The sequence below is a fragment of the Petromyzon marinus genome, chromosome 53, assembly GCF_048934315.1.
Source record: "Petromyzon marinus isolate PM22_M1 ecotype Great Lakes invasive population chromosome 53, UKy_Petmar_22M1.pri1.0, whole genome shotgun sequence".
Lineage (NCBI taxonomy): Eukaryota > Metazoa > Chordata > Hyperoartia > Petromyzontiformes > Petromyzontidae > Petromyzon > Petromyzon marinus.
The window spans coordinates 7,439,822-7,452,529 of NC_133719.1; the positions used below are offsets into that span (position 1 = coordinate 7,439,822).

A 12,708-nucleotide genomic window follows, 5' to 3' on the forward strand; every position below is an offset into this window, starting at 1 on the left:
GCGTCGCTCCTCCGCCCTCCGTTGTTGCTGGAGGGCGACTGCCTCAAACTGCCCAGCAGTAGCGTCCTTCACGAGCCTCCTTCACAGAGGCCGATCTTGACACCGCTGCTACCGGTCATTGGCAAGTCCACTCAGCTCCACGTCCTCTCGTGCCACATCATTCCATCTCTTTTCTAGCCCGTGCCGGAGAAAACCCACACAAGCATGGAGAAGCAGAACTCACAACCAACCCAACTTGCTGTACTTCCCGAGAAGGGTTCCTTGCTGCCCTTCAGGTGGGCATTTCAGAGGCTTCGTCCTTACACTGATCCGCGTTCAAGTCGCCACCTAGCACAATAACGACGAATCCACGCGCTCGTAAAACCCGGCGCTATTCATAGCAATGCATTGGAAACGAGAGACGCCCGTCCCAACGGGTTCTCACAGAGTATCAGACATTAATAAGAGTCTCCTATATACACAGTGAAGCTTAAACGGAGCCTCGAGCCTTCACAAAGCAGAGCGCTGGACAATTCTTTGGACAACTCCGAAGGAACTCTGAGCCTCTCGTCAAGGAGCGTAAACCCATCACATGAACTCCGGTCATCCTCGCAGCAGCCGCTTTTGGCTCTCCATCGAACACAGACGGTCACCGCATCGCGCGCTTTCAGATGCCCTTCTGCGGCCGTCTGGAACGCTCTTCCTTCTGAGATTACGAAGCCACTGGAGCTATGCACTTTTAAATTCTCTGGATTGAAAAGTCATTGCTTTAGAACTGCCCATTTGTGTTTAGTTTGTTGTCCTTCGTCCCGCACCTCCAATTCGCACGGCCGGCTACGTACACTTACATACAAACGTACATACAGAGCGGGTATACAGTCGCGTCAAAAATCCATCCGACAAGACAGCCGCCTCTTGGCCACATTCCCATCGACTCACACCAGCTCACAGACCCCCCCCCCCCCGTCCACAACAGAAGTGGCTGTCACTCACACCCGGCGATCTCCGCAAGGTCGACAACTCACCCCTGGATTACAGATGCCTGTCAGAATCCAGACACCTTGATTCGCGCAAATTTATTATTTTAATTATTTAAATTTTCTTATTATTTTCAGGTTGTCCATGAAGGCATAAAAGGTCAAGGTGCGGCCCTGTTCGCGGCACTGTCGGCAGAACGGCGTCCACCGAAGGAAGTCCGAGAGAGGCCCCTTCTCTTCCGAACTGGCCAGAATTCGTCGTCGGCAAGCGGTGTAAAGTACCCACACTTTACCCCACCACATGCAACCAGCTGATGGACTCCCATTGATGCCGCTGGGTGGGGAGGCATCGGGAGAAGGGAAGGAACTCGCCCCGTCGTTGTTTATTGATACCGCAGCACCATGGAGATGGAATCGAACCGGCGACCACTCTGGTTTTGTAAATCCACCGTGCGAACAACTCCACCACGGGCATCGTCCCCGACAGCTGTGGGGCCCAGTGGTGAATTTTCTCCAAAGCACGGCCACTGTCGTTGACTCCGTACGCCGCGGTAAACTTATTTTACCAACGCTTACGATGATGATGATGATGATGACGATAGTTTGAGCGAATTCACTTTGTAGGGAATGCGAATTTCTGACGAATGCCAATAATTCAAACTTACAACAAGTAGGTATATCGGAATTATGAAAGTGAAATTTTAACACCCCCCGCGGGCTCCCCCCCCCCCGCGGCCTTCCCCGCGGCCCCCCGCCCAAATAAAAAAATTATAGCGCTTTTTCAGTTACCGCGCTAATTAGTCTAACATGGAGGAATTAAGGAAAATGTGTCTCGCACTTTGACTAGGGCACAGAAGTTTGTAAAGTGAGCGCACGCGAAGCATTTCGCACCGCGATTGCGTCACCACGCGGGGGGGGGGGAACAACGAAGCAGAATGACACTGCGCTCTTAAAATTGGGCAATTTTGATATCTCGCACTGCGCTCTGCCGCTCTCGAGAACGCAACTTTGGTGGTGCAATGTCAATCCATTAATGGCCACCGAGTTATGACCGATTACACAGAACTTTAACCAACGCTTCAAGCGTGAGAGGCGGGGGTCACGCTCAACTGGCAAAATAATTGTCTGGCGGGCGCGATCTGCGAGACCGCCGCACGAGCAGGTACAAGATACGTGGAGGAGCCTTTTATTTTCTTACTTAGAGTTAATGACTTCCAGCGAACGTTGAAAGCGTGCATGCATTAAGATCTGTCCGTGGGTGGGGTTAGGTGGGGTGGCACCATAACTCTCGTGAATATCATCCAATGTAAATAAATCTTGAATGTCGGAGTTGTGTTTGCTCTTAGGGGGGGGGGGACATACCCCTTTTCAAACGGGTTCGATTAAAGGGTTGCCCAAAACTTGGTGATTAAAAACCCAGCACGAAAGCGATAACCCCCTTTTCCAGGATGATGCCAAACTGAGTGATCATGAAATCTTCATCACAGTGCAAAATGAGCTTTGCTTTAATGATCAACAGCTGCCTGGGATAGAAGTCAAGACCCCATCGTGAGTGGGGTCAATGGTCGGACATCGGCAATAGGCAACAAAAAGATAAAGGCAAAGATCTCCCGTATAGCCTTAACAGACCTTTTTGGGGCAAGTGCTGTTAGCGAGCACCTACGAAGGCCGGCACGGTACACGAGGGGGTGGGTGGCCAGCACCACGCCCCGACCGCCTTTGTCTCCCCAGTGGGCAAAACTTTAAACATAGCACCAGGTACTCATTTGAGGCTGAGTCGGCCTAGGGGAGGCCCAGGAGTGGTTCAGATAATCGTCACCGGTGGTGTTGCCCGTGAGCGGGAATCGAACTCGGGTGGTTGCGGTCGTAGAGCAGCGTAGCGTTAACCGCTGCACCACCGCTCCCCCTGCAATGCCACCTTAGCCACCCTGGGCACTGTGTGCAGGATCATTGGCGTTGATAACGTGTTTCATCCCGCCAAGTCATTCCCGGCGGTCAGCCACACTTAGTGCGGAGTGCGTCTGCGTGGGGAGTTTGAAATTACTGTGGATCATGTTAATGTGCCTGCTGCCGGCGCGAAACGCGCCGGTTCTCCGCAGGAGGGTTAATAAGTGATTCGCATCAATGTGCGCTCCTCTCGGTATCCAGCCGACTGACGTTGCCGTGATTTAAAATAGAGACGTAACGTTACTTTAACCAGGAGTGCGCAGGGGCTGAAGGTGATGAGGACAGGCTCAATGGGGCGGCGCCGTGACGAGATGTTGGCCACCTCGCCCGGTATGCAGGAGGCCGAGGGGTTCGATCCCGACCCAGACGCCTGGATATTTGGAGTTTGCATATCCTCCCCCGTGGTCGCGTGGATTATTCTCCGGGTCCTTCGGTTTTTTTCCCTCCACGTTTAGAAACGCGCGTTTCGAGCATTTGGCTGCGATGCATTTCCACGTGATAAGCCACTTTGTTGAGCAATCATTTGTGGCCAAGCCGCTTCTGAAAAAGAGCAATATGTGGGCCTTAACAGGTAAAAAAAAGCTCAACTATCGCCACTGATGCTAGCCATGGCAGGGAACCAAACACTCGTTCCGGGTTCCTAGCGGCGGTGCGTTAACCACTGCGCCCGTCGCTCCCCCGTAATTCAATCAAGTAAATCACAAACATTTGCTCAAAGGCTCGCCACGCAAAGCTTCCGGCCAGCAGCACTCCTACGGCCGTCTGCGGACGCAGCCTTTGGGGCATCCAAGTGCTCTCGCCGCAGTTTCGTCGTATTTGCATTTTTTCCATTGGCAGAAATTCGCGGGAGCAAAGCGGCCTCGCATTTATCCGTTCCCTTTTGGCAGCCGGGGAACACGAGGGATGATTTATTTGGGTCCTCGCACACCGCTGGCCGAGTTTGTCTCGCGCGAGCCTTTTGCCGAGTCGGCGGGTTTGGTTTATTTCCCTCTATCCCCCCCGTCACAGATCGGAAGGCGGGTAAAGGTTAGCGGGATGCGAGAGCCATGGCGGTTGATTTCTCTCGGACGATCGCTCATTTCCCACACCACGCTCGCCGGGCACAGGGCCCCAAGGTCACAACGCGCCAAGCGGCCGGCAACAAACGGCACCGACGTTTTGCAAACTGCGCCAGGTGGCTCAGCTCTTATGGCCCATGGGCCGGCCCAGGCCCAATGTTATACCTCGTTGCGACCACCTGCGATGGCAGCAACTTGAGTAGGACCAACATCTTTACGTTGCCAATAAAAGTTTAATCGATCAAGAACCTTATTTAATTGGCAGGTTATCAAAGATTCCACTTTGCTGACCTTTCCTATGTAACGTTCTGACCCGCCCCTACTGCATATCCGTGAAAAAGAGCTTTATAGCTCATCGGATTCCTCAAGTATAAAGAAATATTTGGATTATTCGTTTCCAAGGTACAGCCAGGTGGCTCAGCGATAGAGCGAGCAGCTCGCAATCGGAAGGTTGAGAGTTCAATTCCTAGTTGGGGGCTGACTCAGTCCACAATCCCTGTGGGGTCGTTAAAATTAGAACCACTTTGTGGAGAAGCCTACAGTGCTTGCCCTCAAGAGAATCGAACTAAACTAAAACTAAGCAATTTTATTTGACCAGCTAAGGCCCACTGAGCTATATAGCTCAGTGATAGCAGACAAACATTCTAAATGTGGAGGGAATAACCAGAGGACCCGGAGGAAAATCCACGCGATCTCCTGCATACCAGGCGAGGTAGTTAACATCTCGCCACTGTGGTGAGTTGGTGGGTTCATAGCGCAGCACGCTAACCTCTCCAAAGACAAAAACCGAATATAAAGATCAGACGAATAGCTTTGACAGACAGTTGGGGGAAGTGCTGTTCGTGAGCACCTATGAATGCCGGCACGGCACACGAGGGGGGTGGGTGGCCAACACCACGCCCGACCGCCTTCATATCCTCTGTGAGGATGTTTACACATCGCACCAGGTACTCATTTGAGGCTGATTCGACCTAGGGAAGACCAAGCACTGGTTCAGATAAATGTCACCGGTGTTGGCCGTGAACGGGAATCAAACTGGGTTCGCCGGGTTTGTAGCGCAGCATGCTGACCGCTGCACACGCACACGACACGCGCACGACACGCACACTCACACGCTCCAGCATAGAACGCCACAATGTTTCGTAAACGCATGCCGCCAATGTCCGGGAACAGCGCTCAAAATGTAGGACGTGACTAAAAAAAAGGATCACGCCGTCATTTGAATGGCTCGTGGGAAAAAAAATAATAATAATGATACGTAAACATATGATGGTCGATCACTTCGCAGCCGGTTCTGTCCGGAGGAGGAAGACAACAAATTAAAACTGTCGCAGGAGAGAGAGGAGGAGATAGCCACTCGGCATGCACGTCTCCAAAAAGGTTGTGCAAATACGCAGAGAAGAGAAGGGACGCGCTTCGCCATTCGATGTGGCATTAGGTGGAGTAGACTGTTGAGGGAGTGCGGCTAATTTGCCAGCCAATTAAGGTAAAGGGCATGGCATTTCTAATATGGACGTGGGAAGCCGAGAAGAGCCAAAGCTCCCAATAGAGGAATGAGTCACACCTGGAGAACAATGGGGTTCAGACTGCGTCTGCGTGATAGAATGCCTGAAATTCCATAATTAAGCCCGCCCCTCCGCCGCACAGAAGCCCCAGGTTCAGCTGTTCAACCAACGTGACATGGAGTGGGATAGGCATTGTATGTATGCAATTATGCTGAACTTCTTTCGCGCCGTACGTAGCCAACCGTGCTAATCGGAGGTGCACATCATTAACTGAATATTAATGATGCGAGTAAACGCACTTTCCACATAAGGTAGAGGATGCTACTATGGCATGATGGTTATCGCACTGAGCTCGCAAGTTGAAACTAAATGCAAGTTTGTTAAATCCCCCCCCCGCCGCCCGCTGCATCCGCCCACCCCGCAGTATAAAGTTAAAACGGGCACGACCGCAGTTAGTCGATCGGTGGGCAGTGTGCGGTTGGGTGAAGTTGTGATGTGCAGGGTGATGTGCAGGGCTGCACCTTCACCCTTACTCCTTCCGTTTAAGGCATAGATAGATGTATGTTGAACTCCTTTAGCACCGGACACGGCCAACCGTGCTACATCGGCCGGGTTGGGTGGGGGCAGGACAACAAACTAACGCACAGAAACGCAGCTCTAAAGAAATGAGTTTGTCCATCGAGACGACGACGACGACGATGATGATGATGATTTAAAAGTGCACAGCTTCCACTGCCTCCCTAATATCGGAAGTAAGAGCGTTCCAGACGGCCGCAGAAGCGGCGTCCGAGAGCACGTGACGCGGCGGCCCGACGCATCAATGGGCAGCGAGGGGACGAACGTCCGTCGGTGCATCGACCCACCCTCCCCCCACCCCCCCCCCCCCGTACACACACACACACACGGTTGTCGCTGGCCTGACGTTCGTTCGCCAAGGCCGGCCGCGAAATGACGACTCTCTTCGTAATGACCTCCAACGCCCCGCCCACGCCACGCCCCTTTGTTTCAACTTCCGAATCCAACCGGCGACCTCTGCACTGCAAGTGTAGTGCACTGCTGACTGATTACACCCGCGGCAGCTGCCCATTAAATCAAAACCCCTATGAAAAGACTTGTGGGCACGTTACGACATCGTGACAACATCTTCTACCCCCCCTAATGCCCAAGCCCCCCCCCCCGCCGCCGCCACCCCCCACATGATGCACGCTTATGAATTCAATAAACACAGTTCCCTGCCACCTCGACCGTGTATCGCTTGCGATTGACGAACACCTGCAAAGAACGACAATAACAGAATCCCACTCCTTGGCCACTGCAATCAAACCCACTTTCGCAGCAGCAGCAGTAGCAGCAGCAGCGCCTTTACACGGCCCCGCACGAAGAAGTGCAAAAGTAATAAGCATCAATTAAGACAAAAAAAACTACAACAAAAAAACACCAATCGCTCCATCGCGTGAGTGACTTTGGCTCGCACGGGCAGCACTCGTGAAAATTGGTGGAGCACGGACTGCGATGATGCAGGGCTGTGGCGGCAGGAAGGTTCAAGTGAACTCTACACGTGGTAGGCTTTCGCGACCAATATTATTCACAATGAAGGTTTATTGGAGTTCGATCGCGTAAGTATGAACGTGTCGTAACCCTCCACCACCCGACACAGCCAATTAGCAAGGGATTTGTCACGTGTAAAAAAAGAACCGCCCGTTAGTGACTACTTCAGCCCACCGGTGTTGGATCTCTGCACCTGATTGGGTTTAGTGACGACGTCCTCCTGCTGCTGCTCGATTTAAGAGCGGAAGCAGGTGGATGGCTTCACTATCCTGGCAAATCGCCCGATGATGCTGGTTGATGTAATTACCAGCGAAACGTCGTACTACTCAGATTGTAATTGTTGCGGATTTACTCTCCAACACACCGGTGGGCTGAAGTAGTAAACTAATTGGCGTTTTGTTTACGTGACAAATCCCTTACTAATTGGCTGTGTCGGGTGGTGGAGGGTTATGACGCATTTATACTGACGCGATTTAACCCAAAAAACCTTGATTATGAAAGATAAAAGTGGTTGGGCAGTAACCACGACAACTTCAGGTGATACGGAAAATTTCCCCCCCACCAGCGATGGAGCAGACTTACAGTTCCACGTCGGAGTGCGTTACCTCCCGAGTACAAAGAGCACAGGTCACATCATGCAAAGTAGAAAAAAAATGTCTCGCTACAGCGGAGAAGAGGATAACTGAATGTAAGTGAATTACCTTGTTTGGTGCATTATCATTATTAAGCAACTGAGATCAACCGAGGCCTTTAATGTACTGGGATGACTTAAGAGATTTCCCAGCATGGCTTATTTTTTAGTTGTAATGGTCGCAGAGCAAAGGCCTAAAAAGGGCCCAAAATGCGGGGCGGAAAGCGACTAACAACGCTGCAGCGTTAACGTCGGTTGAGACAACAGTTGCCACGTAGGGGAGTTAACGCGCAAGGGGTGGTAGAAGAGTCGACGGGTGGTAGAATTGAGAGGGGGCGATCCTGGGAAAAACAGGAGAGGTGGCAACCCCAGAGGCGGGATTCATTTGAGGCCTGGCCTCGGCGCTACGGTTACAGATGAAGTGTTTTCCCATCCATTACACAAATTGTTTACGAACCCTTGGGGACCCACAGGTAACAGGAATAATGACCCTGTGGTCCCCCCCCCCCCCAACGGATAACAGGATTCATGAATAACACGATGACAGATAAGAGGGGCTATGCTTCACTGGTAATGCGATGCATCATTCTGTCATTTTTTATTCATGCCGTGAGACCGTGGTGGCATCGAGTCCATTCCGTAAGGGAGATCGGGGGGGCGGAAAAAAACACCGCCTTTTCACGATTGAATCTTACAGTGAAACTAACAATTTTCATCAAGTGCCCTTTCGCATCGCCCCCCCCCCCCCCCACTGCCTGTGTGACTTAAACCATCAGCTCCCCCACCTCATTCACATTAAACGTAAAGGCAAATCCCAGCAGAACCCCACCGTGTCTCCACAGAATAAATAAAGAAACAATATCTCGTAGTCCATTGGCTACCCCCCCCCCAGCCCCTAACCTGTGAGAACCCTTCAGGAGACTTCTAGTGAACACAGTAGGGGACAGTCCTCACCCGAACCAGCCCTGCCACTGAGAGTAACGCTCGCCCATGTGACAGGTCCGTCGATGTGAATGAGGAGTGGCCCCATCCAGTGATCCACCCAAGCAAGTGGCTGGAGGCAACCAGCTAGCCCCGTCACACCAGGCCTCGTCACACCAGGCCCCGTCACACCTGTCCCCATCACACCAGGCCTCGTCACACCTGTCCCCGTCACACCAGGCCTCGTCACACCTGTCCCCATCGCACCTGTCCCCGTCACAACAGGCCTCGTCACACCTGTCTTCATCACACCAGTCCCCGCCACACCTGTTCCTGTCACACCTGTCCCCGTCACACCAGGCCTCGTCACACCTGTCCCCGTCACACCTGTCCCCGTCACACCAGGCCTCGTCACACCTGTCCCCGTCACACCTGTCCCCGTCACACCAGGCCTCGTCACACCTGTCCCCGTCACACCTGTCCCATCACACCAGGCCTCATCCCACCAGGCTTCGTCACACCGGGCTGCACCAGACTGAGATGATCATGGGCCCCCCTGCCCCAGGGAGGAGACACGGACCACGCTGCTGCAGCAGCAGCAGCAGCGTCGCGAGGCAGCGGCACGAGCAGGGCTCACCGGTACACGAGCGAGTCGTCCGTGCTGCAGTTGTACTGGATCTGGAACATCTTGAGTCCGCGCAGCTCATCGCCGTGCGTCCACGTCACGAGCACGGATGCCGGCATGACGTCGCTCACCGCCACGGCCTGCGCCGCATCTCCGCCGGGCGGCGCGGCGATGTCGGAGGATCCGGCGGGCTTCCCTGCTCCCGAGGCGCGGCCCTTCCCCTCCTCGCTTCCCTCGTCCCCCCCCCTGTCCCCGTTGCCGGCGCGGGCAGCACCGTCGCCGCCGTCGCCGCCGCCGCTGTCGACGCCGGGGTGCGGGAGGTTGATGACCTTGAGGTCCACGTACGCCGTGGCGTGGCCCGCCGCGTTCGTGGCCACGCACGTGAAGGTGCCGTCGTCGCCGGCCGCCGTCACGGCAATGCGCAGCGCGCCGTCGACGGGCGACACGGAGGCGTGCGGCCCGCGGGCGACTCGGCGCCCGCTCGGCGACACCCACTCCACGGCGGGCCTCGGGTCGCCGCTGGCGTCGCAGCGCAGCGACGTCGCCTCGCCCTCGAGCACCGACTGCTTGAGCGTGTGGCGCGTGATGACGGGCGGCGAGCAGGCGAAGTCGCCCTCGGGCACCGACAGCACGTAGCGTCCGAGGAGCCGGCGGGGCGAGGCGCACGTCTCGAGGTCGCCGTCGAGCAGCCGCCGACGCAGCCACAGGAGCTCGCAGTTGCAGTGCAGCGGGTTGCCCCCGAGCGCCAGCACGAGCGCCGCGTCGGGGTGCGTGAACGCGGGGTCGGGCGGCACGCCGCGCAGCTTGTTCGACGTGAGGTCGAGGCGCGACAGCTTGGGCGTCCGGTCGAAGGCGCCGGCGGACACGGACGAGATGAGGTTGTGCTCGAGGCTGAGCGTGTGCAGGTTCACCATGCTCTGGAGGGCCGCCCAGGGCACGCCCTCCAGGTTGTTGTAGGAGAGGTCGAGGTCTTCGAGGGTCTCCACGAAGTCCTGGAACGCGGCGTCGGCCACCGTCGCCAGCTGGTTGTTGTTGACGCGCAGCCGTCGCAGGCTGAAGAGGCCCCGCAGGTGATCGGCGAGCAGCGCCGTCAGGCGGTTGCCGTCGAGGTGCAGCGAGCTGAGCTGCGCCAGGTCGCCGAAGGAGTAAGGCGCCACCGCCGAGATCTGGTTGCGCGACAGCGTCAGGTCGACGAGGTCGGTCATGTTGGAGAAGTCCTGGGTGCCCACCTCCGACACGAAGTTGTCGGCGAGGTGGAGCTCCACGGTGCGCCGGTCCACATCGGGCGGCACGAAGAGTAGGCCACGGCGGGTGCACAGCGTGCCCAGCGACGGGAAGAGGCTCTGGCAGACGCAGCGGCTCGGGCAGCCCTGGGGAGCGGTGGTGGTGGTGCACCACGTGGAGGCACACGAGAGCAGCCCCAGCAGGCGGAGCAGCGGAGGAGGATGGGACGGGCGCCGCGTCGGGGAAGCCGCCATCCTCCTGCCTCCTCCTCCTCCTCCTCCTCGCCCTGCGCCACCGAGAAGGAGTTGAGAGGGGAGGAGGGGGTGAAGAAGCTCTAAGTCTGGTGTGTGGCGGGGGGTGCGTTTGGAATTTTGAGGGTCCGTCGCGCACCACCTTTGTACGACGATTCACCAACTCCTATCGCCAAGTCACGGGGTTTTTCACGGGGTTCAATTATAATTCTGCCTGTCAGAATACCGTCCCATACACCCACCTAGTGTACCTACGTCCCCATCGATCGACCTAACTGCCTACTTGCCGAACTGGCTACATGCCTCGCACCCTGCCTTTCACACAGCCAATTTGTGTTTGGATCTTTTTTTTCTCGTTGAATATACAGAATTTCGGTTCGCGTCTCATGCAGGGGAGGTGACGGGGTGTCCTGTTTGTGATATCGGCACACATCACCGGGGAAATTAGAGCCGGTTGATTCTGTAAGGTGGCACTGGAAATATTAAAATCGTTCATTTACTCGGGGCGCGACCACATTGCCGCGCCGTCTTATTGAGCGCCTCTCGCCTTTATCGCGGGTTTACCGAGAGCAGAGGGCACGATGGACCAGTACGCCAAGCGGTCAGCAACATGCAGCCACGCTTTTAGCGTCTTCTTATTGTTTTTCGCAGCCATTATTACAATTCGTACATTTCGGGGCCGGATCGTTGCGTGCCCAAAATCCCCAAACATCGACGGAGGAAGCAACCATTAATATTTTAATAGATTATAGAGTCAATATGCTTCTCGTATCGAGCACGATTATTTTTTTAGAACGTGAGGGGGGAGGGGAAAGACGACGGGAGGAAATTGCAAAGAGAGGGAGAAGCAGAACAAGAAGTGTTGTGGGTTGCAGTGTGGTGAGTGGGTGAGTTGGGTGAGCGTGCGGGGTGAGTGTGTGATGGAGTGGGTGAGCCAGCGAGCTAGCTGTTGTAAGCTGCAGTGTGGTGAGTGGGTGAGTGTGTGATGGAGTGGGTGAGCGAGGGTGTTGTTATGAGCTGCAGTGTGGTGAGTGTGTGATGGAGTGGGTGAGCGAGGGTGTTGTTATGAGCTGCAGTGTGGTGAGTGTGTGATGGAGTGGGTGAGCGAGTGTGTTGCTGTAAGCTGCAGTGTGGTGAGTGTGTGATGGAGTGGGTGAGCGAGTGTGTTGCTGTAAGCTGCAGTGTGGTGAGTGGGTGAGTGTGTGATGGAGTGGGTGAGCGAGGGTGTTGTTGTGAGCTGCAGTGTGGTGAGTGTGTGATGGAGTGGGTGAGCGAGTGTGTTGTTATGAGCTGCAGTGTGGTGAGTGTGTGATGGAGTGGGTGAGCGAGGGTGTTGTTATGAGCTGCAGTGTGGTGATTGGGTGAGCTTGTGGGGTGAGTGTGTGATGGAGTGGGTGAGCGAGTGTGTTGCTGTAAGCTGCAGTGTGGTGATTGGGTGAGCTTGTGGGGTGAGTGTGTGATGGAGTGGGTGAGCGAGTGTGTTGCTGTAAGCTGCAGTGTGGTGAGTGGGTGAGTGTGTGATGGAGTGGGTGAGCGAGCTGGTTGCTGTGAGCTGCAGTGTGGTGAGTGAATCGAATGGTGCGCATGAGAGACAAGACAGTCAGTGTTTGTCTGGTTGAGACCGAGTCCTCGCCATGCGTGGCGGAATCAGGGAGTTAAGTTCCCGGGAACAGTGAACCCTTGTGGTTAGTAGTAGCGATAGAAGAGAGATAAGGAGGCGACGTACGTCTGTCGGTGTAAATCTGGATTCCCTATTCCAGCAATAACCTTGATGATGTTTGAAACAGCCATCTGCTGGCCGATGAGCAGTGACTATAATGAGGCAGTACAGCAAAGAGTTTACTAAGCTATCGGAGAATGAATAGCCTCTCGTAAATATGTGGACGTATGTTGAACTTCTTTCGCACCGTACGTAGCCAATCCGCGCCGGGGAAGGGTAACAAACGAAAACACAAAAGAGCAGTTCTAAAGAAAGGAGTTTTCGATTTGGATTTAAAAGTTCACAGCTCCAGTGGCTTTCTCATATCGGAAGGAAGAGTGTT

At 54.8% G+C, this 12,708-nt stretch overlaps 1 protein-coding gene across 1 annotated transcript in view; it reads right to left on the reverse strand.

The window, feature by feature from the left end:
• Positions 1-12,708, reverse strand: part of LOC116953877 (leucine-rich repeat and fibronectin type-III domain-containing protein 4-like) — a 169,664-nt gene that overhangs the window by 69,688 nt on the left and 87,268 nt on the right. The window contains exons 4-5 of the mRNA XM_076051968.1: positions 9,497-10,692; positions 9,204-9,415 (exon numbers count right to left, since the gene is read on the reverse strand). Of these exons, the coding sequence (XP_075908083.1) occupies positions 9,204-9,415; positions 9,497-10,692 (1,408 nt within the window). The remainder of the gene's footprint in view (positions 1-9,203; positions 9,416-9,496; positions 10,693-12,708) is intronic.